Raw genomic sequence first — 26,444 nt, 5'->3', positions numbered from 1 at the left:
CAGCCTGTAGTGTTTTTTTCCACTTTAATTTTGAGGGTGACTCCCAATCCAGACCTCCATGGGTTAATAATTTGATTTCCATTGATAATTTTTGTGTGATTTTGTTGTCAGCACATTCAACTATGTAAAGAACAAAGTATTTAATAAGAATATTTTATTAATTCAGATCTAGGATGTGTTATTTTAGTGTTCCCTTTATTTTTTTGAGCTATATATATATATATATATATATATAAAATTTATATTAAAAACTGTGTCAGTGCGTGTTGTGGGCTGCAGCCAGGGTAGTCCTCTCCATGGTGGCCGTGCTTCCCACCCGCCTTCCCCCACAACGCCAGACTGTTTAATCTTTTCTAAGGACAGCTGCTGCCACAGCGCAGCCGCAGACTGGACTCGCTGGAGCCGTGGCTATGAAGCTGCTGGGTGCCGCCCACTATGTAAATAACCCAAACGCAGTGAGAGGCCAGGTATCACACATATCCAAGCTGGTGGCCTCTCACTGCGCTGGCTGTGGCTGGGTTATTAGCATAGTGGGCGGCATCCAGCAGCTTCACAGCCACGGCTCCAGCGAGTCCAGCCTGCACTGTGGCAGCAGCTGTACTTAGAAAAGATGAAACGGCCTGGTATTGTGGAGGAAGCCAGAAGGTCGGCCATAAATCTTAAGCATTAAATTGTACTTTTAGTTTCCATACAAAATGATGCAATATTTGTACTTTTACATATTTAGGGAGACATTACGGCTGATAGTGTACGGGATGTACATGTCCAAATGGTACTGGCCACGCCCCACAGCACTGGTCACACCCCCTCTGCTTCTCATAATAGGCCCTTGAAGATTTTCTGCCCAAGGCCTATGAGGCCCTTAATCCGGCCCTGCACGCATGGATGGTTTTGCAGTGCCCATTCTAATAGAGCCCATTCTTCAGTTTTGAAGGATGGCCTTTCCCATGTCCATCTACCAGGCTAGCTCAAGCACGTCTTTATTCATGTTGGTTGTAGCCAAGTAGCGTACTAATGGGGACATTCTGACCCATTCGCACGCTGCGTTTCATCGCAGCAAATGCGAACGGGTCAGAACTGCGCATGCGCAGCATTGCCCGGCGATGCCGGGCAGCGACACAGTGTATGAAGAAAGCGGTCGCAGCGGCGACCACAAGAAGATTGACAGGAGGAAGACATTTCGGGGCATCAACTCACCGTTTTCCGGGCGTGGAGATCCGAACGCAGGCATGTCCAGGCGTTTGGAGGGCGGATGTCTGACGTCAATTCCGGGACCTTCATCGCTGGATCCATAGCACAGGGTAAGTAACTGCAGGGCTAGTCTTGTTTTACACAAAACTGTTTTAGCATAGCAGGACTGCACAAGTGATCACAGCCCTGCTATGCTAAAATACACTCCCCCATAGGCGTCTAGTTGATCGCACGAGCAGGAAAAAGTTGCTACGTGCGATCAACTCAGAATAACCCCCTTTATAATAGTGAGAACAATGCTTCAGAGGGAGAGCACTTGAGGCAGACTTCCTGGGAGGGAGGGAGTATGCAGTTCTCTTTCCTACCACTGTAGGGTATAAAATCTTTACTTTGTATAACTCTAATGGTAATGTGCTGACTTCAGCAAAACTTGTCATACAACATATAGGGGGCCCTTGTGGTCACCCACAGAAGTACTGTCATCATAGATACCGCCAACTGAAGGCACTGAGGAAGTTACTTAAATGAAGAACAACTGATGATACTTTGTGTTCTTCATTTAAATTTCCCTCTAATGGACTCATTTGGGTGAAAACTTAAGTTTTTTGTTTTTTTAATTTTACAGTTACATTTTTCTTCTCTTCATTTATTATTGGTAGATACGCCACATAGTGCAGTCATTTTTACTAAAAGGTTTGCGCATAGTGGTTATTAGGATATAGTGCTTTCACATTTTAAAGTTTCCCTGGGTATCATTAGCAGTGAGCAATGTTCTACAATTTACACTGTATTTCCTGCGTTTAGCTTGTGTTTGTGCTACAATGTATGCATTTTCCCGTGTGATATTCTATTCACCTATTATCTCAGATCTGCACTTTTGTCCATTCTCAATAAAAACAGACTACGATTGGGTGAAAAAAAAAATAAGATTTTAAACCTACCGGTAAATCTATTTCTCCTAGTCCGTAGAGGATGCTGGGGACTCCGTAAGGACCATGGGGTATAGACGGGCTCCGCAGGAGATAGGGCACCTAAAAAGAACTTTGACTATGGGTGTGCACTGGCTCCTCCCTCTATGCCCCTCCTCCAGACCTCAGTTAGAGAACTGTGCCCAGAGGAGATGGACAATACAAGGCAGGATTTAGAAATCCAAGAGCAAGATTCATACCAGCCCACACCAATCATACCATGTAACCTGGATCATACATAACCAGTTAACCGTATGAACAATAACAGTAACGGTCCAAGACCGATTCCAACTGTAACAGAACCCTTATGTAAGCAACAACTATATACAAGTCTTGTAGAGTTTCCGCACTGGGACGGGCGCCCAGCATCCTCTACGGATTAGGAGAAATAGATTTACCGGTAGGTTTAAAATCTTATTTTCTCTTACGTCCTAGAGGATGCTGGGGACTCCGTAAGGACCATGGGGTTTATACCAAAGCATCCAATCGGGCGGGAGAGTGCGTATGACTCTGCAGCACCGACTGAGCAAACGCTAGGTCCTCATCAGCCAGGGTATCAAACTTGTAGAATTTAGCAAAAGTGTTTGACCCCGACCAAGTCGCCGCTCGGCAAAGCTGTAATGCCGAGACGCCTCGGGCAGCCGCCCAAGAAGAACCCACCTTCCTAGTGGAATGGGCCTTAACCGAATTTGGTATCGGCAATCCAGCCGTAGAATGAGCCTGCTGAATCGTATTACAGATCCAGCGAGCAATAGTCTGCTTCGAAGCAGGTGCGCCAATCTTAGCAGCATACAGGACAAACAGAGCCTCTGTTTTCCTAATTCTAGCCGTCCTGGCTACATAAATCTTTAAGGCCCTGACTACGTCCAGGGATCTGGAATCCTCCAGGTCACTTGTAGCCACAGGCACCACAATAGGTTGATTCATATGGAATGAAGAAACCACTTTAGGCAAAAATTGCGGACGTGTCCTCAATTCAGCTCGATCCACATGAAAAATCAAGTAGGGGCTCTTGTGTGACAAAGCCGCCAATTCTGACACTCGCCTTGCTGATGCTAAGGCCAACAACATGACCACCTTCCAGGTAAGAAATTTCAACTCAACCTTGTTAAGGGGTTCAAACCAGTGTGATTTTAGGAACTGCAACACCACGTTCAGGTCCCATGGTGCCACTGGAGGCACAAAAGGGGGCTGGATGTGCAGCACTCCCTTTACAAACGTCTGGACTTCTGCAAGAGAAGCCAATTCCTTCTGACAGAAAATCGAGAGGGCCGAAATCTGTACCTTAACAGAGCCTAATTTCAGGCCCATATCCACTCCTGTCTGTAGGAAGTGGAGAAAACGACCCAGATGAAAATCCTCCGTAGGTGCATTCTTGGTCTCACACCAAGACACATATTTTCGCCAGATACGGTGATAGTGCTTTACAGTCACCTCCTTCCTAGCCTTTATTAAAGTAGGGATGACCTCTTCCGGAATCCCCTTTTTCGCTAGGATTCGGCGTTCAACCGCCATGCCGTCAAACGTAACCGCGTTAAGTCTTGAAATACACAGGGCCCCTGTTGCAACAGGTCTTCCCTCAGAGGAAGAGGCCAGGGATCTCCTGTGAGCATCTCTTGTAGATCCGAGTACCAGGCCCTTCGAGGCCAGTCTGGGACAATGAGTATCGTCTGTACTCTTCTTCGTCTTATGATCCTCAACACTTTTGTGATGAGAGGAAGAGGAGGAAACACGTAGACCGATTTGAACACCCACGGTGTTACCAGAGCGTCTACTGCTACTGCCTGATGGTCCCGAGACCTGGCACAATACCTCCGAAGCTTCTTGTTGAGGCGTGACGCCATCATGTCTATTTGAGGAGTTCCCCAAAGACGCGTTACGTCTGCAAAGACTTCTTGATGAAGTCCCCACTCTCCTGGATGGAGATCGTGTCTGCTGAGGAAGTCTGCTTCCCAGTTGTCCACTCCCGGAATGAAGACAGCCGACAGAGCGCTCACGTGATTTTCCGCCCAGCGAAGAATCCTGGTGGCTTCCGCCATCGCGACTCTACTTCTTGTCCCGCCTTGGCGGTTCACATGAGCCACTGCTGTGATATTGTCTGATTGAATCAGAACCGGTAGGTTTCGAAGAAGACTCTCCGCTTGTCGAAGGCCGTTGTAAATGGCCCTGAGTTCCAACACATTGATGTGTAGACAGGACTCCTGGTCTGACCACAGTCCCTGAAAATTTCTTCCTTGTGTGACTGCTCCCCATCCTCGGAGGCTCGCGTCCATGGTAACCAGGATCCAATCCTGAATTCCGAACCTGCGACCCTCTAGCAGGTGAGTACTTTGCAACCACCACAGGAGAGACACCCTGGCCCCTGGGGACAGAGTTATTTTCCAATGTAAGTGCAGATGGGACCCGGACCACTTGTCCAGAAGGTCCCATTGAAAGGTCCTTGCATGCAACCTTCCGAAGGGAATGGCCTCGTAGGCCGCCACCATTTTTCCCAGAACTCGAGTGCATTGGTGAACGGACACCCTTTTCGTTTTTAGCAGGTCTCTGACTATGTTCTGGATGTCCTGGGCTTTCTCCAGTGGGAGAAAGACCTTCATTTGTTCTGTATCCAGTATCATACCTGGGAACGTTAGTCGAGTTGTCGGAATCAACTGTGACTTCGGTAGATTTAGAATCCACCGTGTTGCTGGAGCACTCTCAGAGAGAGCGCCACACTGCTCAGCAATTTCTCCCTTGATCTCGCTTTTATCAGGAGATCGTCCAAGTATGGGATAATTGTGACTCCATGCTTGCGCAGGACCACCATAATTTCCGCCATTATCTTGGTGAAAATCCTCGGGGCCGTGGAGAGCCCAAACGGCAACGTCTGAAATTGGTAATGACAATCCTGTAGAGCGAATCTTAGGTATTCCTGATGGGGGGGAATCTATGGGGACATGAAGGTACGCATCCTTTATGTCCAGAGACACCATAAACTCCCCCTCCTCCATATTGGCTATTATCGCTCTGAGTGATTCCATTTTGAATTTGAATCTTTTTATGTACAGGTTTAGGGATTTCAGATTCAAAATAGGTCTGACCGAACCGTCCGGTTTTGGGACCACAAATAGGGTTGAGTAGTAACCTCTTCCCTGCTGGTTCAGGGAAACCCTGATTATTACTTGCTGTAGACACAGCGTTTGAATTGCAGCTAAGACTACATCCCGTTCCGATGTGGAAGCTGGTAGGGCCGATTTGAAAAATCGGCGCGGGGGCACCTCCTCGAATTCCAGTTGGTAACCCTGGGAAACTATTTCCAACACCCAAGGATTCAGGCCTGAGCTGACCCAGGCCTGGCTGAAAAGTCGAAGACGTGCCCCCACCGTTGCGGACTCCCTCAGGGGAGCCCCAGCGTCATGCTGTGGGCTTTGGAGTAGCCGGGGAGGACTTTTGTTCCTGGGCACCTGCCGAAGCAGGTGCTCTTTTGCCTCTGCCCTTACCTCTGGCGAGGAAGGAGGATCCCCGACCTCTTCTGGGCTTGTGCGACCGAAAGGACTGCATCTGATAGGGTGGTACTTTCTTTTGCTGTTGGGGAATAAATGGTAAAAAGTTTGATTTACCTGCTGTAGCTGTGGAAACCAGGTCTGTGGGCTAGAGTTAGGAATATAGTATCCTTATCCATCTTATCAAAATCAGCTGTCAGCTCATCTGTCCAAGCTGAAATCGCGCTACACACCCATGCCGACGCAATTGTCGGTCTAAGGACTGCTCCAGTATGAGAATAAAATAAGAATTTACTTACCGATAATTCTATTTCTCATAGTCCGTAGTGGATGCTGGGGACTCCGAAAGGACCATGGGGAATAGCGGCTCCGCAGGAGACTGGGCACATCTAAAGAAAGCTTTAGGACTATCTGGTGTGCACTGGCTCCTCCCCCTATGACCCTCCTCCAAGCCTCAGTTAGGATACTGTGCCCGGACGAGCGTACACAATAAGGAAGGATTTTGAATCCCGGGTAAGACTCATACCAGCCACACCAATCACACCGTACAACTTGTGATCTGAACCCAGTTAACAGCATGATAACAGAGGAGCCTCTAGAAAAGATGGCTCACTACAGCAATAACCCGATTTTTTTTGGTAACAATAACTATGTACCAGTATTGCAGACAATCCGCACTTGGGATGGGCGCCCAGCATCCACTACGGACTATGAGAAATAGAATTATCGGTAAGTAAATTCTTATTTTCTCTAACGTCCTAAGTGGATGCTGGGGACTCCGTAAGGACCATGGGGATTATACCAAAGCTCCCAAACGGGCGGGAGAGTGCGGATGACTCTGCAGCACCAAATGAGAGAACTCCAGGTCCTCCTCAGCCAGGATATCAATTTTGTAGAATTTTACAAACGTATTTGCTCCTGACCAAGTAGCTGCTCGGCAAAGTTGTAAAGCCGAGACCCCTCGGGCAGCCGCCCAAGATGAGCCCACCTTCCTTGTGGAGTGGGCATTTACAGATTTTTGGCTGTGGCAGGCCTGCCACAGAATGTGCAAGCTGAATTGTACTACAAATCCAACGAGCAATAGTCTGCTTAGAAGAAGGAGCACCCAGCTTGTTGGGTGCATACAGGATAAACAGCGAGTCAGATTTCCTGACTCCAGCCGTCCTGGAAACATATATTTTCAGGGCCCTGACAACGTCTAGCAACTTGGAGTCCTCCAAGTCCCTAGTAGCCGCAGGCACCACATATAGGTTGGTTCAGGTGAAACGCTGAAACCACCTTAGGGAGAAAACTGAGGACGAGTCCTCAATTCCGCCCTGTCCGAATGGAAAATCAGATAAGGGCTTTTTCAGGATAAAGCCGCCAATTCTGACACGCGCCTGGCCCAGGCCAGGGCCAACAGCATGACCACTTTCCATGTGAGATATTTTAACTCCACAGATTTAAGTGGTTCAAACCAATGTGACTTTTGGAACCCAAAACTACATTGAGATCCCAAAGTGCCACTGGAGGCACAAAAGGAGGCTGTATATGCAGTACCCCTTTTACAAACGTCTGAACTTCAGGGACTGAAGCTAGTTCTTTTTGGAAGAAAATTGACAGGGCCGAAATTTGAACCTTAATGGACCCCAATTTCAGGCCCATAGACACTCCTGTTTGCAGGAAATGTAGGAATCGACCAGTTGAATTTCCTCCGTCGGGCCTTACTGGCCTCGCACCACGCAACATATTTTCGCCAATTGCGGTGATAATGTTTTTGCGGTTACATCCTTCCTGGCTTTGATCAGGATAGGGATGACTTCATCCGGAATGCCTTTTTTCCTTCAGGATCCGGCGTTCAACCGCCATGCCGTCAAACGCAGCCGCGGTAAGTCTTGGAACAGACAGGGTCCTTGCTGGAGCAGGTCCCTTCTTAGAGGTAGAGGCCACGGATCCTCCGTGAGCATCTCTTGAAGTTCCGGTTACCAAGTCCTTCTTGGCCAATCCGGAGCCACGAATATAGTGCTTACTCCTCTCCATCTTATCAATCTCAGTACCTTGGGTATGAGAGGCAGAGGAGGGAACACATACCCTGACTGGTACACCCACGGTGTTACCAGAGCGTCTACAGCTATTGCCTGAGGGTCCCTGGACCTGGCGCAATATCTGTCGAGTTTTTCCCAACGGTTTATAATCATGTGGAAGACTTCTGGATGAAGTCCCCACTCTCCCGGGTGGAGGTCGTGCTGAGGAAGTCTGCTTCCCAGTTGTCCACTGCCGACAGTGCTATCACATGATTTTCCGCCCAGCGAAGAATCCTTGCAGCTTCTGCCATTGCCCTCCTGCTTCTTGTGCCACCCTGTCTGTTTACGTGGGTGACTGCCGTGATGTTGTCCGACTGGATCAACACCGGCTGACCTTGAAGCAGAGGTCTTGCTAAGCTTAGAGCATTGTAAATGTCCCTTAGCTTCAGGATATTTATGTGAAGTGATGTCTCCAGGCTTGACCATAAGCCCTGGATATTCCTTCCCTGTGTGACTGCTCCCCAGCCTCGCAGGCTGGCATCCGTGGTCACCAGGACCCAGTCCTGAATGCCGAATCTGCGGCCCTCTAGAAAATGAGCACTCTGCAACCACCACAGGAGGGACACCCTTGTCCTTGGTGACAGGGTTATCCGCTGATGCATCTGAAGATGCGACCTGGACCATTTGTCCAGCAGGTCCCACTGGAAAGTTCTTGCGTGGAATCTGCCGAATGGGATTGCTTCGTAGGAAGCCACCATTTTACCCAGAACCCTTGTGCATTGATGCACTGAGACTTGGCTCGGTTTTAGGAGGTTCCTGACTAGCTCGGATAACTCCCTGGCTTTCTCCTCCGGGAGAAACACCTTTTTCTGGACTGTGTCCAGGATCATCCCTAGGAACAGAACACAAGTCGTCGGAACCAGCTGCGATTTTGGAATATTGAGAATCCAATCGTGCTGCCGCAACACTACCTGAGATAGTGCTACACCGACCTCCAACTGTTCCCTGGATCTTACCCTTATCAGGGAATTGTCCAAGTAAGGGATAACTAAAATTCCCTTCCTTCGAAGGAATATCATCATTTCGGCCATTACCTTGGTAAAGACCCGGGGTGCCGTGGACCATCCATACGGCAGCGTCTGAACTGATAGTGACAGTTCTGTACCATAAACCTGAGGTACCCTTGGTGAGAAGGGTAAATTTTGACATGAAGGTAAGCATCCTTGATGTCCCGAGACATCATGTAGTCCCCTTCTTCCAGGTTCGCAATCACTGCTCTGAGTGACTCAATCTTGAATTTGAACCTCTGTATGTAAGTGTTCAAAGATTTTAGATTTAGAATCGGTCTCACCGAGCCGTCCGGCTTCGGTACCACAACAGTGTGGAATAATACCCCGTTCCCTGTTGCAGGAGGGGTATCTTGATTATCACCTGCTGGGAATACAGCTTGTGAATGGCTTCCAAAACTGTCTCCCTGTCAGAAGGAGACATCGGTAAAGCCGACTTTAGGAAACGGCGAGGGGGAGACGTCTCGAATTCTAATTTGTACCCCTGAGATATCACCTGAAGGATCCAGGGGTCTACTTGCGAGTGAGCCCACTGCGCGCTGAAATTCATTGAGACGGGCCCCCCACCGTGCCTGATTCTGCTTGTAAAGCCCCAGCGTATACTGAGGGCTTGGCAGAGGCGGGAGAGGGTTTCTGTTCCTGGGAACTGGCTGATTTCTGCAGCCTTTTACTTCTCCCTCTGTCACGGGGCAGAAATGAGGAACCTTTTGCCCGCTTGTCCACGAAAAGACTGCGCCTGATAATACGGCGTCTTCTCATGTTGAGAGGCGACCTGGGGTACAAACGTGGATTTCCCAGCTGTTGCCGTGGCCACCAGGTCTGAAAGACCGACCCCAAATAACTCCTCCCCTTAATAAGGCAATACTTCCAAATGCCGTTTGGAATACGCATCACCTGACCACTGACGTGTCCATAACTGGTAGAAATGGACAACGCACTTAGACTTGATGCCAGTCGGCAAATATTCCGCTGTGCATCACGCATATATAGAAATGCATCTTTTAAATGCTCTATAGGCAAAAATATACTGTCCCTATCTAGGGTATCAATATTTTCAGTCAGGGAATCCGACCACGCCAACCCAGCACTGCACATCCAGGCTGAGGCGATTGCTGGTCGCAGTATAACACCAGTATGTGTGTAAATACATTTTAGGATACCCTCCTGCTTTCTATCAGCAGGATCCTTAAGGGCGGCCATCTCAGGAGAGGGTAGAGCCCTTACAAGCGTGTGAGCGCTTTATCCACCCTAGGGGGTGTTTCCCAACGCACCCTAACCTCTGGCGGGAAAGCATATAATGCCAATAACATTTTAGAAATTATCAGTTGTTATCGGGGGAAAACCACGCATCATCACACACCTCATTTAATTTCTCAGATTCAGGAAAACTACAGGTAGTTTTTCCTCACCGAACATAATAGCCCTTTTTGGTGGTACTCGTATTATCAGAAATGTGTAAAACATTTTTCATTGCCTCAATCATGTAACGTGTGGCCCTACTGGAAGTCACATTTGTCTCTTCACCGTCGACACTGGAGTCAGTATCCGTGTCGGCGTCTATATCTGCCATCTGAGGTAACGGGCGCTTTAGAGCCCCTGACGGCATATGAGACGTCTGGACAGGCACAAGCTGAGTAGCCGGCTGTCTCATGTCAACCACTGTCTTTTATACAGAGCTGACACTGTCACGTAATTTCTTCCAACAGTTCATCCACTCAGGTGTCGACCCCCTAGGGGGTGACATCACTATTACAGGCAATCTGCTCCGTCTCCACATCATTTTTCTCCTCATACATGTCGACACAAAAGTACCGACATACAGCACACACACAGGGAATGCTCTGATAGAGGACAGGACCCCACTAGCCCTTTGGGGAGACAGAGGGAGAGTTTGCCAGCACACACCAGAGCGCTATATATATATACAGGGATAACCTTATATAAAAGTGTTTTTCCCCTTATATATAGTTAATACTGCGCCTAATTTGTGCCCCCCTCTCTTTTTTAACCCTTTCTGTAGTGTAGTGACTGCAGGGGAGAGCCAGGGAGCTTCCCTCCAACGGAGCTGTGAGGGAAAATGGCGCCAGTGTGCTGAGGAGATAAGGCCGCCGATAAGGGGGCGGAGCCTATCTCCCGTTTTTCTATGTATTCTGGCAGGGGTTAAATGCATCCATATAGCCCAGGAGCTATATGTGATGCATTTTTTTTGCCATCCAAGGTGTTTTTATTGCGTCTCAGGGCGCCCCCCCCAGCGCCCTGCACCCTCAGTGACCGGAGTGTGAAGTGTGCTGAGAGCAATGGCGCACAGCTGCAGTGCTGTGCGCTACCTTGTTGAAGACAGGACGTCTTCTGCCGCCGATTTTCCGGACCTCTTCTGCCTTCTGGCTCTGTAAGGGGGCCGGCGGCGCGGCTCTGGGACCCATCCAAGCTGGGCCTGTGATCGTCCCTCTGGAGCTAATGTCCAGTAGCCTAAGAAGCCCAATCCACTCTGCACGCAGGTGAGTTCGCTTCTTCTCCCCTTAGTCCCTCGATGTAGTGAGCCTGTTGCCAGCAGGTCTCACTGAAAATAAAAAACCTAAACTAAAACTTTCACTAAGAAGCTCAGGAAAGCCCCTAGTGTGCACCCTTCTCGTTCGGGCACAGAGATCTAACTGAGGCTTGGAGGAGGGTCATAGGGGGAGGAGCCAGTGCACACCAGATAGTCCTAAAGCTTTCTTTAGATGTGCCCAGTCTCCTGCGGAGCCCGTCTATACCCCATGGTCCTTACGGAGTCCCCAGCATCCACTTAGGACGTTAGAGAAATACACTTTAAGGTAGTCTCTTGCCTGCGATCTGCAGGGTCCCTAAGGGCAGCTGTGTCAGGAGACGGTAGCGCCACTTTCTTGGACAAGCGCGTCAGGGCCTTGTCCACAGTGGGAAGTGATTCCCAACGCTCCCTGTCCTGTTTAGGGAAGGGGTATGCCATATAAATTCTTTTGGGTATCTGCGGTCTCTTTTTCCGGAGTCTCACAAGCTTTTTCAAAGAAATCATTTAGTTCATGAGATGTGGGAAAATTTATAATCTGTTTCTTTCCCTTAAACATGTGCACCCCCTTGTGTCAGGGACCGAGGGTTCATCCGCAATATGCAACACATCCCTTATTGCCGCAATCATACACTGAATGCTTTTTGTCACCCTAGGGTGCAATTTCACTTTGTCATAGTCGACACTGGAATCAGAGTCCGTGTCGGTAGTAGTGTCTTGTGTTAAGGGACGCTTTTGAGACCCCGACGGGCCCTGTGAGTCGGTCCAATCCGAGGATTGACCCCCTGATGTCCCCCCTAATTCAGCCTTATCAAGCCTCTTATGTAAGGATGCCACACTTGCATTCAACATATGCCACATGTCCATCCATTCCTGAGTCGGCACAACCGACGGGGACACACCACTCATTTGATCCACCTCCTCCTTGGAAAAGCCTTCCGCTTCAGACATGTCGACACCACGTACCGACACCCCACACACACACACAGGGATTAACCTATAAGGGGACAAAACCCCAACGAGGCCCTTAGGAGAGACAGAGAGAGAGTATGCCAGCACACACCCAGCGCTTAATACCACTGGAAAAATATTACCAGATAGCGCTTTTATATATAAAATGACCAGATTCCCACTCACTGCGCTCAAAATGCCCCCCCCTCCTCTTTTTTCCAGCCTGAATGTTCAGCAGGGGAGAGACCAGGGAGCCAGCGTTTTCCTCATGCAGCTTCTGTGGAGAAAATGGCGCTGGTTAGTGCTGTGGATCAAGCTCCGCCCACCCGACGGCAGGCTTCGGTCCCAGTGATTTTATAGAAAATGGCGGGGGATCATAGAATTACTGCCCAGCAGCCTAATCTACCTTGTCAGTGCCCAAATGTGAGGTTTATTGCTGCCCAGGGCGCCCCCCCCCCCCCCGCGCCCTGCACCCTTCAGTGCTGCTCTGTGTGTGTGTGAATGGGCCTTACCTCATGAAGATCTGATGTCTTCTGCCTTCTCATACTCACCCGGCTTCTATCTTCGGCATCTGTGAGGAGGACGGCGGCGCGGCTCCGGGACGAACCCCAGGTGAGACCTGTGTTCGGACTCCCTCTGGAGCTAATGGTGTCCAGTAGCCTTAGAAACAGAGCCCAACCGTTAAGCCAGCTCTGCTTCTTTCCCCTCAGTCCCACGATGCAGGGAGCCTGTTGCAAACAGGACTCCCTGAAAATTAAAAACCTAACAAAATTCTTTTTCAACAGAAAACTCTGGAGAGCTCTCTGCAGTGCACCCATTCTCCTCTGGGCACAGTTCTCCAACGGAGGTCTGGAGGAGGGGCATAGAGGGAGGAGCCAGTGCACACCCATAGTAAAAGTTCTTTTTAGGTGCCCTATCTCCTGCGGAGCCCGTCTATACCTCATGGTCCTTACGGAGTCCCCAGCATCCTCTAGGACGTAAGAGAAAATGGAGAAGGTTCAGAGGTGTAAATTTAGGAGACAATGGAAGGCAGTCACCTCCAGTCATAAGCCCTGAAGGGAGACACTGACCTCCTCCATTGCTCCAGGTTCTGCCTTATGTGACAGAGCATGTGCCGGGCAGCGCTGCAGGTCTTCCGCCCCCCCAACCACCCCTCCCTCCTGGCTCACCCCCCTCAGTGACTTCTGGGAGAGATGACTTCTCTCGCAGGCCACCCCAGCCCACCCATCATGCCCTGCACCAAAAGCAGTGTTAGGGCGGGAAGGAGAGGAGGACAGACACAGCCGGCTGGTGAAAGTTGCTGCTCTGGAGTCAAATGTAAGTATAACGCACTTACACTCTCTCTCTCCAGTGTTGTAAAAGGGGGCTGTGTCTGGCGTGATGTGTAAATGAGAGAACTACCTGGCATAATGTGTAGAAGGGGCTCTACCTGGCGCAATATGTAAAACAGGGCTCTACCTGGAGTATGCATGTAATTGGCACTACTGTGCGACGTAATTTGAATAATGGAGACTACCGTGAGACGTAATATTAATTGGTATTATTTTGTGACCACACCCCTTCCCCATGAAGCCACACCTCTATATTCTTGCTGCAAGCCTTTGGCGCGCACTGTCTCGATTTTAAATATGGGGGCACCAATTCTTTCTGGCACAGGGCACCAAAATGTCTGGTTACGGTTCTGCTCTCCATGTCTGGGTACTGCTGGCTGGGTGGTGGAAGCGATTGTGGATTGGGGAGGGGAGGGGAGGGGGGTGAATATGAATGTGATCTGCAGGAGGTGGGGCATATCCCACAGCCGCCAGAACCAATGAGGAGAAACTTCCTCTTGAGTGCACATTCACCCCATCCTAACATCCCCTCCTCCTTGCAGCTGTACAGGCAACCACACAGGGGGTCCCCTCTAACAAGCCCAGTCAATTGGTACCCCCCCCAATCTCAGCACCCCAGGAGAGAGGGAGTGTGTGGGTGCTGCTGAGACAGGGTGTTCGTGGTGAATGAGAGTGGAGGGGAGGGGTTATCAACTATCTGACCTCTTTAGCTCTTAGTATGAACTTACACCACTGGGAAGCTTACAGCAAGATCTTCACTACACACTCACAGCGTATTTAATACATCATTCTTGCCTACCTGACCCTCTCCATGAGGGAGAAAATGCTCTGTTCCTGGACTTTCCTGGTAATGTAGGAATGCGATCACTTGTAGCGAGCTAGTTAATTGATAAGAAAGGTGTTTCACCACATTTGATGGCAATCATACATTCAGGGCTGTTTCTAGCCAATTTGGCTCCAGTGCGAGATTTAAAAATGCGCCCCCCATGACATGACATTGAGAGGGTCAGGTAGGCAAGTATGTAATACATACCTCCCAACTTGACCCTCTCCAGGAGGGAGAGAATGCTCTGCTCCTGGACTTTTCTTTTAATGTATGATATCCATTAAGCTGTTCAAAACAGGTGATGGCAAAGAAAGGCGTTTCACCACAGGTGATGGCAAGCATACACAGCAAAGCATTCTGTCCCTCCTGGAGAGGGTCATATTGGGAGGTATGTTTAATGTTTACTTCTGAGGAAATAGCTATTGTGGATTGGCTGAGAAACACATCAAGGAACACCCTTTCTTGCAGCCGAGTGACTTAGGCGGAAGCACAGTGACACAGTGGACTGGTCCCTAAATACTGGGTCTCATGCTAGCAGAGACTGCGGGACAGAGACATCCATTAAGCAGCCGAATCCGTTTGGACACACTCTAACCAGCCTGGTTAATCGGCGCCCTTGCCCTATAACATCCAGATGCGGAGACTGGAGCCGGTCAACACGTGGCTCATTATCCATTCCAGCTGGAAGATTCAAAGGCAGTGAGCCCAGAATCATTGCCGACCAGATTATTGAGGAGCCGTGGTTGTCTGGTCCAAAAGGATCCCTTGGATATCCTGGCGCTGTTTTTAACGTATGTAGGTGAAAAATTGCTATAACCCTCTATAAAAGGTGTAAATAAAATGCCTAACTGACGTTGTTTGCTTCTGGAGAAAGCCACCCTTCAGTGTGGAGAAACCGGTTAAAGAGACAAGATTCCTTGTTTGCCACAATTTGGTTACCATAATTTTGCCACACGCATTGTGCCAGCTATTTCTAGCCATTTTTAACCAGCACCAAGTCCGGGATCACATATTGCCTACACTCGCTAGTATCCGACGTGGAAAACCACAAGGAGTGCATCAGTGACTGCGAGCAGATCACTGTACCAACGTTTACCATCTTGCTGTCAGTGAGGAGACAGCCGGGCCGCCACATTTCCACAGTGGATGGGCCCGATCTCTCCCATACTCATTTGCCGCTGTCTCCATAATAAACTGAGTAAAGGGGCCTGTGGGACTGAGCAAGCTGGGGGATCCAACAGTGCCTTGCAGCCTACCCGGCCTTTTTGCTAAACCCCCGCATGTGTACTGATCCTTTGGGACTATTTACTATGCAAGTATAATACCACTATTGTGTGGACATTATATATCTTATATTTCTTACAAAGATATGAGGATAATGGTGGCAACATTGTGTTTTGTATTGACACATTTTATCTGTTACATTTTTATTAAGTAACATCATGACAGCTCCCAGGATAAAGACTTCATTTCATCTGGTTTTAGTCAGCCACAATTCATAAGTGGACCCGGTTTAAAGGGATAGTATAGTAAGCCTAATAATAAATGTTATTAGTGGCAGCATTTTGTCCACGGCCAGCATCTAGCAGATCACTCAGAAGTATCACTCTGTAAGCATTAAACAAACAAAAAACAAACTCCATTTACCCCACAGCTACCATCGATGGCAGGTAAATCATTTGGGGTTTAACATCGGAGAGACCTTAGATCAGTGGTTCTCAACCTCGGTCCTCATGTACCCCCAACAGTTCATGTTTTCCATGTCTCCTCACAGGATTGCAAGTGAAATAATTTGCTCCACCTGTGGGTATTTTATAATGTGTCAGTGAGTAATGAATACACCTGTGCAACTGCTAGGTGACCTGGAAAACATGAACTGTTGGGGGTACTTGAGGACAGAGGTTGAGAACCACTGCCTTAGATGATTGGTCAACCCTGGCTCCGAAGGTGGAGGGGGATTTTGACAGAAGCAAGAAGGGATGGTCACCATCGATGGTGATATTGTAAGTGACCATCGATAGTAGCCTACTATGCAATTGATAACCATAGGAGGTTTCACCAACTAATGGTCATAATTCCTTTTCATGGACTGACTGGCCCACGGGCCAATCAGAGCCTGGGGGCAGGGTTTTGTGTGTGTCAGGGGCTGAAGATCAGTGTCCCCGGCACCGAGGGAGGGAGGGGGGAGGAGGATTTGGTTATACTATGCCATCGATGGAGGGAAATCATCTGGTTATACCCCAACTATGGCAAAAGTATTCTACATCAACCATAAACCATCGATCATGAATCATCGATGGTCGCTGGCCATTCTTCGAAGCAAGTAATTCGGGGACTGTTGGGGCCAGGGTTTGGGTTCGTGTGACCGGTGGTTGGGAGACCTTCAGTCCCAAACCGACGGCAAGATCCCGGCTTTTAGATGGCAAGCGTAACAAAGCCCCCTGTGGGCTCGCTGCGCTGACCACACAGTGGGTACATTGGCTTGCTGCACTCGCTACAGGTTCTATTCCCACTCTATGGGTGTTGTGGACACCCGCGAGTGGGAATAGTCAGCCGACCGTTGGGCTATTCACTCTTCAGGATCCCAGCGTTGGTATAGTGACTGGGACACATAATTCTACCCCTGGCTTGGGATGCGGTTATTTAAAGGCACTATAAACTGCATATTTATACCACTAATACAGAATGTAAGTTTTCTCGCAGGTAACTGATAATAAGCAGGGAGAAGTGATTAAGTGGAAGATGATAACGCACCAGTCCATTGGCTCCTAACTGTCAAGTTACAGGCTGGGTAAGAAAAAATAAGAATTTACTTACCGATAATTCTATTTCTCGTAGTCCGTAGTGGATGCTGGGACTTCCGTAAGGACCATGGGGAATAGCGGCTCCGCAGGAGACTGGGCACAAAAGTAAAAGCTTTAGACTAGCTGGTGTGCACTGGCTCCTCCCCCTATGACCCTCCTCCAAGCCTCAGTTAGGATACTGTGCCCGGACGAGCGTACATAATAAGGAAGGATTTTGAATCCCGGGTAAGACTCATACCAGCCACACCAATCACACCGTACAACCTGTGATCTGAACCCAGTTAACAGTATGATAAACGTAGGAGCCTCTGAAAAGATGGCTCACAACAATAAACAACCCGATTTTTTTGTAACAATAACTATATACAAGTATTGCAGACAATCCGCACTTGGGATGGGCGCCCAGCATCCACTACGGACTACGAGAAATAGAATTATCGGTAAGTAAATTCTTATTTTCTCTGACGTCCTAGTGGATGCTGGGACTTCCGTAAGGACCATGGGGATTATACCAAAGCTCCCAAAAGGGCGGGAGAGTGCGGATGACTCTGCAGCACCGAATGAGAGAACTCCAGGTCCTCCTCAACCAGGGTATCGAATTTGTAAAATTTTGCAAACGTGTTTGCCCCTGACCAAGTAGCTGCTCGGCAAAGTTGTAAAGCCGAGACCCCTCGGGCAGCCGCCCAAGATGAGCCCACTTTCCTTGTGGAATGGGCTTTAACAGATTTTGGCTGTGGCAGTCCTGCCACAGAATGTGCAAGCTGAATTGTACTACAAATCCAACGAGCAATCGTCTGCTTAGAAGCAGGAGCACCCAGCTTGTTGGGTGCATACAGGATAAACAGCGAGTCAGATTTTCTGACTCCAGCCGTCCTGGAAACCTATATTTTCAGGGCCCTGACTACGTCCAACAACTTGGAGTCCTCCAAGTCCCTAGTAGCCGCAGGCACCACAATAGGTTGGTTCATGTGAAACGCTGAAACCACCTTAGGGAGAAATTGAGGACGAGTCCTCAATTCTGCCCTGTCTGAATGAAAAATTAGGTAAGGGCTTTTATCTGGAAGAAGATCGACAGGGCCGAAATCTGAACCTTAATGGATCCTAATTTTAGGCCCATAGACAGTCCTGCTTGCAGGAAATGCAGGAAACGACCCAGTTGAAATTCCTCTGTGGGGGCCTTCTTGGCCTCACACCACGCAACATATTTCCGCCAAATGCGGTGATAATGTTTCGCGGTTACATCCTTCCTGGCTTTGATCAGGGTAGGGATGACTTCATCTGGAATGCCTTTTTCCATCAGGATCCGGCGTTCAACCGCCATGCCGTCAAACGCAGCCGCGGTAAGTCTTGGAACAGACAAGGTCCCTGCTGGAGCAGGTCCTTTCTTAGAGGTAGAGGCCACGGGTCCTCCGTGAGCATCTCTTGCAGTTCCGGGTACCAAGTTCTTCTTGGCCAATCCGGAGCCACGAGTATAGTTCTTACTCCTCTCCTTCTTATGATTCTCAGTACTTTGGGTATGAGAGGCAGAGGAGGGAACACATACACCGACTGGTACACCCACGGTGTTACCAGAGCGTCCACCGCTATTGCCTGAGGGTCCCTTGACCTGGCGCAATATCTGTCCAGTTTTTTGTTGAGACGGGACGCCATCATGTCCACCTTTGGTTTTTCTCAACGGTTTACAATCACTTGGAAGACTTCTGGGTGAAGTCCCCACTCCCCCGGGTGGAGGTCGTGTCTGCTGAGGAAGTCTGCTTCCCAGTTGTCCACTCCCGGAATGAACACTGCTGACAGTGCCACCACATGATTTTCCGCCCAGCGGAGAATCCTTGCAGCTTCTGCCATTGCCCTCCTGCTTCTTGTGCCGCCCTGTCTGTTGACGTGGGCGACTGCCGTGATGTTGTCCGATTGGATCAATACCGACTGACCCTGAAGCAGAGGCCTTGCTTCACTTAGGGCATTGTAAATGGCCCTTAGTTCCAGAATATTTATGTGAAGAGACGTTTCCATGCTTGACCACAAGCCCTGGAAATTTCTTCCCTGTGTGACTGCTCCCCAGCCTCTCAGACTGGCATCCGTGGTCACCAGCATCCAATCCTGAATGCCGAATCTGCGGCCCTCTAGAAGATGAGCACTCTGTAACCACCACAGGAGAGACACCCTTGTCCTTGGAGATAGGGTTATCCGCTGATGCATCTGAAGATGCGATCCGGACCATTTGTCCAGCAGATCCCACTGAAAAGTTCTTGCATGGAATCTTCCGAATGGAATTGCTTCGTAAGAAGCCACCATTTTTCCCAGGACTCTCGTGCATTGATGCACTGACACTTAGCCTGGTTTTAGGAGGTTCCTGACTAGCTCGGATAACTCCCTGGCCTTCTCCTCCGGGAGAAACACCTTTTTCTGGACTGTGTCCAGAATCATCCCCAGGAACAGTAGACGTGTTGTTGGAATCAGCTGTGATTTTGGGATATTTAGAATCCACCCGTGCCGACGTAGCACTACCTGAGACAGTGCTACTCCGAACTCTAACTGTTTCCTGGATCTTGCCCTTATCAGGAGATCGTCCAAGTAAGGGATAATTAAGACGCCTTTTCTTCGAAGAAGAATCATCATTTCGGCCATTACCTTGGTAAAGACCCGGGGTGCCGTGGACAATCCAAACAGCAGCGTCTGAAACTGATAGACAGTTTTGAACCACAAACCTGAGGTACCCTTGTGAGAAGGGAAGATTGGGACATGGAGATAAGCATCTTTGATGTCCAGAGATACCATATAGTCCCCTTCTTCCAGGTTCGCTATCACTGCTCTGAGTGATTCCATCTTGAATTTGAACCTTTTTATGTAAGTGTTCAAGGATTTTAGATTTAAAATTGGTCTCACCGAGCCGTCCGGCTTCGGTACCACAAACAGCGTGGAATAATACCCCTTTCCCTGTTGTAGGAGGGGTACCTTGATTATCACCTGCTGGGAATACAGCTTGTGAATAGCTTCCAATACTGCCTCCCTGTCGGAGGGAGACGTTGGAAGAGCAGACTTCAGGAATCGGCGAGGGGGAGACGTCTCGAATTCCAATTTGTACCCCTGTGATACTACCTGCAGGATCCAGGGGTCCACTTGCGAGTGAGCCCACTGCGCGTTGAAATTTTTGAGACGAGCCCCCACCGTGCCTGAGTCCGCTTGTAAAGCCCCAGCGTCATGCTGAAGACTTGGCAGAAGCGGGGGAGGGCTTCTGCTCCTGGGAAGAGGCTGCCTGGTGCAGTCTTTTTCCCCTTCCTCTGCCCCGGGGCAGAAATGAGTGGCCTTTTGCCCGCTTGTTCTTATAGGAACGAAAGGACTGAGTTTGAAAAGACGGTGTCTTTTTCTGCTGAGAGGTGACCTGGGGTAAAAAGGTGGACTTTCCAGCCGTTGCCGTGGCCACCAGGTCTGATAGACCGACCCCAAATAACTCCTCCCCTTTATACGGCAATACTTCCATATGTCGTTTGGAATCTGCATCACCTGACCACTGTCGCGTCCATAACGCCCTTCTGGCAGAAATGGACATCGCACTCACTCTTGATGCCAGGGTGCAAATATCCCTCTGTGCATCTCGCATATATAGTAATGCATCCTTTAAATGCTCTATAGTTAATAAAATACTGTCCCTATCCAGGGTATCAATATTTTCAGTCAGGGAATCCGACCAAGCCACTCCAGCACTGCACATCCAGGCTGAGGCGATTGCTGGTCGCAGTATAACACCAGTATGTGTGTATATACCTTTTAGGATATTTTCCAGCCTTCTATCAGCTGGTTCCTTGAGGGCGGCCGTATCAGGAGACGGTAACGCCACCTGTTTTGATAAGCGTGTGAGCGCCTTATCTACCCTAGGGGGTGTTTCCCAACGTGCCCTAACCTCTGGCGGGAAAGGGTATAGTGCCAATAATTTGTTAGAAATCAGCAGTTTTTTATCGGGGGAAACCCACGCTTTATCACACACCTCATTTAATTCATCTGATTCAGGAAAAACTACTGGTAGTTTTTTTACACCCCGCATAATACCCTTTTTTGTGGTACTTGTAGTGTCAGAAATGTTCAATGCCTCCTTCATTGCCGTGATCATGTAACGTGTGGCCCTACTGGACATTACGTTTGTCTCCTCACCGTCGACACTGGATTCAGTATCCGTGTCTGGGTCTGTGTCGACCATCTGAGGTAACGGGCGTTTTAGCGCCCCTGACGGTGTCTGAGACGCCTGAACAGGCACTAACTGATTTGCCGGCTGTCTCATGTCGTCAACAGTTTTTTGCAAAGTGCTGACATTGTCACGTAATTCTTTAAATACGACCATCCAGTCAGGTGTCGACTCCCTAGGGGGTGACATCACTAACACAGGCAATTGCTCTGCTTCCACATCATTTTCCTCCTCATACATGTCGACACAATCGTACCGACACCCAGCACACACACAGGGAATGCTCTGATAGAGGACAGGACCCCACTAGCCCTTTGGGGAGACAGAGGGAGAGTTTGCCAGCACACACCAGAGCGCTATATATATATATATATATATACAGGGATAACCTTATATAAGTGTTACTCCCTGTTATAGCTGCTGTATTTATATATTAGCTGCCAATAGTGCCCCCCCTCTCTGTTTTACCTTGTTTCTGTAGTGCAGGACTGCAGGGGAGAGTCAGGGAGCCGTCCTTCCAGCGGAGCTGTGAAAGAAAATGGCGCTTGTGTGCTGAGGAGAAAGGCTCCGCCCCCTTCACGGCGGCCTTTTCTCCCGCTTTTTTCAGGAAAACTGGCAGGGGTTAAATGCATCCATATAGCCCAGGAGCTATATGTGATGCATTTCTTTAGCCATATAAGGTTTTTACAGTGTTTTATTGCGTCTCAGGGCGCTCCCCCCAGCGCCCTGCACCCTCAGTGACCGGAGTGTGAAGTGTGCTGAGAGCAATGGCGCACAGCTGCAGTGCTGTGCGCTACCTTATTTGAAGACAGGAACGTCTTCTGCCGCCGATTTCTCCGGACCTCTTCGCTCTTCTGGCTCTGTAAGGGGGCCGGCGGCGCGGCTCCGGGACCCATCCAGGCTGAACCTGTGATCGTCCCTCTGGAGCTAATATCCAGTAGCCAAGAAGCCCAATCCACTCTGCACGCAGGTGAGTTCGCTTCTTCTCCCCTTAGTCCCACGATGCAGTGAGCCTGTTGCCAGCAGGACTCACTGAAAATAAAAAACCTATTTAAACTTTTACTTCTAAGCAGCTCAGGAGAGCCACCTAGCATGCACCCTTCTCGTTCGGGCACAAAAATCTAACTGAGGCTTGGAGGAGGGTCATAGGGGGAGGAGCCAGTGCACACCAGCTAGTCTAAAGCTTTTACTTTTGTGCCCAGTCTCCTGCAGAGCCGCTATTCCCCATGGTCCTTACGGAAGTCCCAGCATCCACTAGGACGTCAGAGAAATGGCAGGAACTGACGGACTGGTGCATTATCACCTTCCACTTGATCACTTCTCCAGGCTTAATACATTTGCCCTAGTACATGCCAGGTCTCATGCACGTTTTCAGTTGCAAAAGGCAAAATAATGTTTTAATAAACATTTAGAAGGAGGGGAGGGGGGGAGGGGGGGGGGGGGGGGGGAGTGCTATCCTCCTAACATGTCAATACGAGGCTGTAGCTGTGTAAATCATGCCTGTAGAACTACACGAATAGGAATTATAATAGCAGGAATGTCAGAGTAAGGAGAAACCAGTATAGAAGCAATGCACGTCTCAGCTTTTGTATTCAGATAACGGTGGCAAACGTCACAGACCACACATGCTGCTATATGCAAATACCTTACTATGCATTTTCTTTTTTCGGCCAACACACACAGGAAATCCTTTACAAAGCCTTTTAGCATTTACACAGTACCCCCCCAAAAAAAAAAAAAAATAAGCAACAGCTTAAATAAATACATACATGTTAAGTAAAAGACAAAACTCCAAAAGAGTCATACACTGGCTACAGTAGCAGATAATAAAATAAAAGCTGCATTGACATCAGCAAATAAGAACATTAAACAAAACGAATGATATGCTATATAAATCATAACGCACAGTAACTGCCTTACCCAGAACAAGAAAGCAAGGAATCCTATGCACATTCGTGCTGTCCGGTCAGTGTAGCGGCCCATGATAAAACAGAACAACTGGAAATTGGAAAGAGCCCCTGTTTCTGATTCTGTTTAAACCACTTGTCACGCCCTTTAGACTCACATGATCTTCTCTGACTTCATTCCTTTATTACAAGGCATAACAATTTAAAGGGACACAGGTTGACAGGTAAAATTACTGCACCACCAGGGGATGTTAGCTCCGAGGTTCTGTATTTTGCTTATTTTCATTAGAAAGCAAAACTAACGTGGCTGATTTGAACAGTTTTGTAATATTCTGGTCCTGTTTTCCCCACTTACTGTATTTTACAACCTTAACCTGTGTTTACTAGTATTAAGTTGAACTGATGATGTTTACAAGTGCCAAACATTCCTTCTTTTAATCTTGTTATTACAATCGGTGTGAACTACGGGAAAGGGAAAAGGTGCGGGCAGGTTTTGTGGACTTGATATACTGTAGTTTACAAAGCTGCTTCTTTTTTTTATTTTATTATTATTAATATTATAATCTTATCTATTGAAAAGTCCCAGAGATCTATTTTTCTAGACAATGTCAGATCAGATAAAAAATTTTAATAAAGCATGAACGTAAATGTTTGGCTACATATACTGAATTCCAAGTTCTCATACTTGTGTGTGCACCCGAACCCTGGTGCACTATAACATTATATTGTTTGGAGACACGTGACCTTCTCAATTGGGAACGGTAACCTGTGCGAGTGCAGCAGTAGCGGAGCGAGGCACCTTGCCCGAAGCATGGCGAATGAAACTGTGCACTAATTGGGGTTCCCGGTCACTTTACGGAGAAAACTACACCAAAAAAAGTAAAAAAAACTCATGTCCACCTAGTACATGTCGACCTAGAGTCCCTGTCGACCTAGAAACCATGTCGACCTACTTACTGTCGACCAATAGTGGTCGAACTAGACACTGTCGACCTAAGTCTAGTCTATCTAACATACCACACTCGGGAGGAATGCACAGTGACTGAATACACATTAAACAACTGTGTGTGACTGTAATATCTATCTATCTATCTATCTATCTATCTATCTATCTATCTATCGGGATCCGGTCCTTAGGTTGACAGTAGTGTCTAGATCGACCACTATTGGTTGACAGTAAGTAGGTCGACATGGTCAATAGGTCGATAGGGACTCTAGGTCGACATGTTCTAGGTCTGTATGACAAAAGGTCGACCTGAGTTTTTCACTTTTTTTATTTTTTGAACTTTTTCTTACTTTACAATCCACGTGGACTACAATTGGGAACGGTAACCTGTGCCGAGCGCAGCGGTAGCGGAGCCTGAAGCATGGTGAGCGAATTGGGGTTCCCGGTCACTATGGAGAAAACGACATAAAAAAAGGTTAAAAAAAACCTCATGTCGACCTTTTCTCATGTCGACCTAGTACATGTCAACCTAGAGTCCCTGTCGACCTACTTACTGTCGACCAATAGTGGTCGACCTGGACACTGTCGACCTAATCTAATCTAACTAAAATACCACACCCGTATCTATCTATCTATCTATCGGTCGGTCTGTCTGTCTGTCTGTCTACAGTACTCCAGTGCAACTGATATAATGGGACCATTTATCAATCATTGCATTTGCAATGCGATCTGGATGGGCGCATATGTAAGCATCCAAGGCATTGCAGAATTTGCATACATCATCCAGCTGTTTGAAGTGGAAACAACAGGGAGTCCAGCTGCAGTGATAGCGCCGACCATATGTTCTGATGTATGTAATATATGTGCTGGCTGTTTCCCCCGGGGATCAGCAACGTTGTTTGCATCAGGTGCCATGCAGTGCCTGGAACTCACCATTGGCTAGCTTCATAGGAGTCTGGGGGCGGGTTTAGAAGAAGTGTGATGCCTTATGCTGAGTCTCGAGCGCCGCATGGCACCTGATACACACAGCGCTGCTGACAGCCAGCACATATATTACATAATCAGAACAGGGACTAGCAAGGATAGGGGCTCCTAAAGGAGCCCATTCCTGTGATGAGCTTGCTTCAGTGCCATGTCTCCTGCTCGGCAGCCATTTGGGGGAGGATCTGAGGGAACCCTTTTCTGGTGATTATTACAATGTGTAGGCCATAGGCTAAAACTTGCAAACTCAATGTACAGGGGGCTTTGCATTTCGGAGCCTGGTAAATCTGGAAGCAACGCATCCCCCAATAGAAACATATGGGGGGTTGCAGCTGCAGGTGGGAATGGAAGGATCACAGATATTGCTGTGGTTCCTAAGTCATACATTTAGGTCAGGCATGTCCAAACTGCAGCCCTCCAGCTGTTGAGAAACTACACATCCCAGCATGCCCTGACACATCTTTAGCATTCTCTGACAGCAAAACTGTGTCAGGGCATGCTGGGATATGTAGTTTCACAACAGCTGGAGGGCCGCAGTTTGGACATACCTAATTTAGGTGTTACTAAATATTTGCGGTTACCCCACAAAAACAGGAGTTTTCGGGAAATAAGCTGGAAATAATTTTTGATAAAGGACTCCATATAGTCAGGATATTAGCACTTAAATTTGCTGATTTCTATTATGCTATCCTTGGCTATCCATTCTGTGTTCCAGAATTGTGTTCAGAGTAAGTTATCCAGATGTTCTGGGTGCTGTAATGGCTCTGTCTACCTTAAGCAGCAATTCCAGGTGACGGAACAGTTCTCTGCCTGCCTTAACCAGCCATTGTAGATGTAGGAAAGGTGCTCTGAATACATTATAAAGCCATTCTGTGTGTCAGAACCAGCTCTGCCCACTTTACACAGCCATAGGCTATGCCAACCGTAGCCAATAGTTGCTAAATTGTTTCTAGTTTATAAAGTCATTCTGGTTGGCAGAATGGTGTTTTGCCCATCATAGCCAGCCGGTTCAGGTCCCGGAAAGGTTCTCTGGGTACATTTGCCAGCCAATCCGGGTGCCAGAATGGTGTTCTGAATACATACCTCCCAACATGACCCTCTCCAGGAGGGACACAATGCTATGCTTCTGGACTTTTCTCAGAATTTGTGATTGCCGGCACCTGTGTTGAGCAGGTTAATGGATAAGAAAGGTGTTTCAGCACAGGTGATGGCAATTATACAGTAAGAGGGAAGTCCAGGAGCAGAGCATTCTGTCCCTCCTGGAGAGGGTCATGTTGGGAGGTATG

At 48.4% G+C, this 26,444-nt stretch overlaps 1 protein-coding gene across 4 annotated transcripts in view; it reads right to left on the bottom strand.

Annotated features, from left to right (window-relative positions):
• Positions 1-26,444, bottom strand: part of LOC134909240 (tetraspanin-3-like) — a 413,151-nt gene that overhangs the window by 164,525 nt on the left and 222,182 nt on the right. Inside the window, exon 1 of one of the 4 annotated variants that reach the window (XM_063915937.1) lies at positions 23,245-23,395. The exons of the other annotated variants lie outside the window; for them this stretch is intronic. Within the exon in view, the coding sequence (XP_063772007.1) occupies positions 23,245-23,307 (63 nt within the window). The 5' untranslated portion in view covers positions 23,308-23,395. Of the gene's footprint in view, positions 1-23,244; positions 23,396-26,444 lie in introns of those variants that run through there. 4 annotated transcript variants of the gene reach the window in all.

Source organism: Pseudophryne corroboree, chromosome 1 (assembly GCF_028390025.1).
Source record: "Pseudophryne corroboree isolate aPseCor3 chromosome 1, aPseCor3.hap2, whole genome shotgun sequence".
Classification (NCBI taxonomy): domain Eukaryota; kingdom Metazoa; phylum Chordata; class Amphibia; order Anura; family Myobatrachidae; genus Pseudophryne; species Pseudophryne corroboree.
The sequence above is the reverse complement of the archived record's forward strand: the minus strand, read 5'-3'. Positions and strand labels throughout refer to the sequence as shown.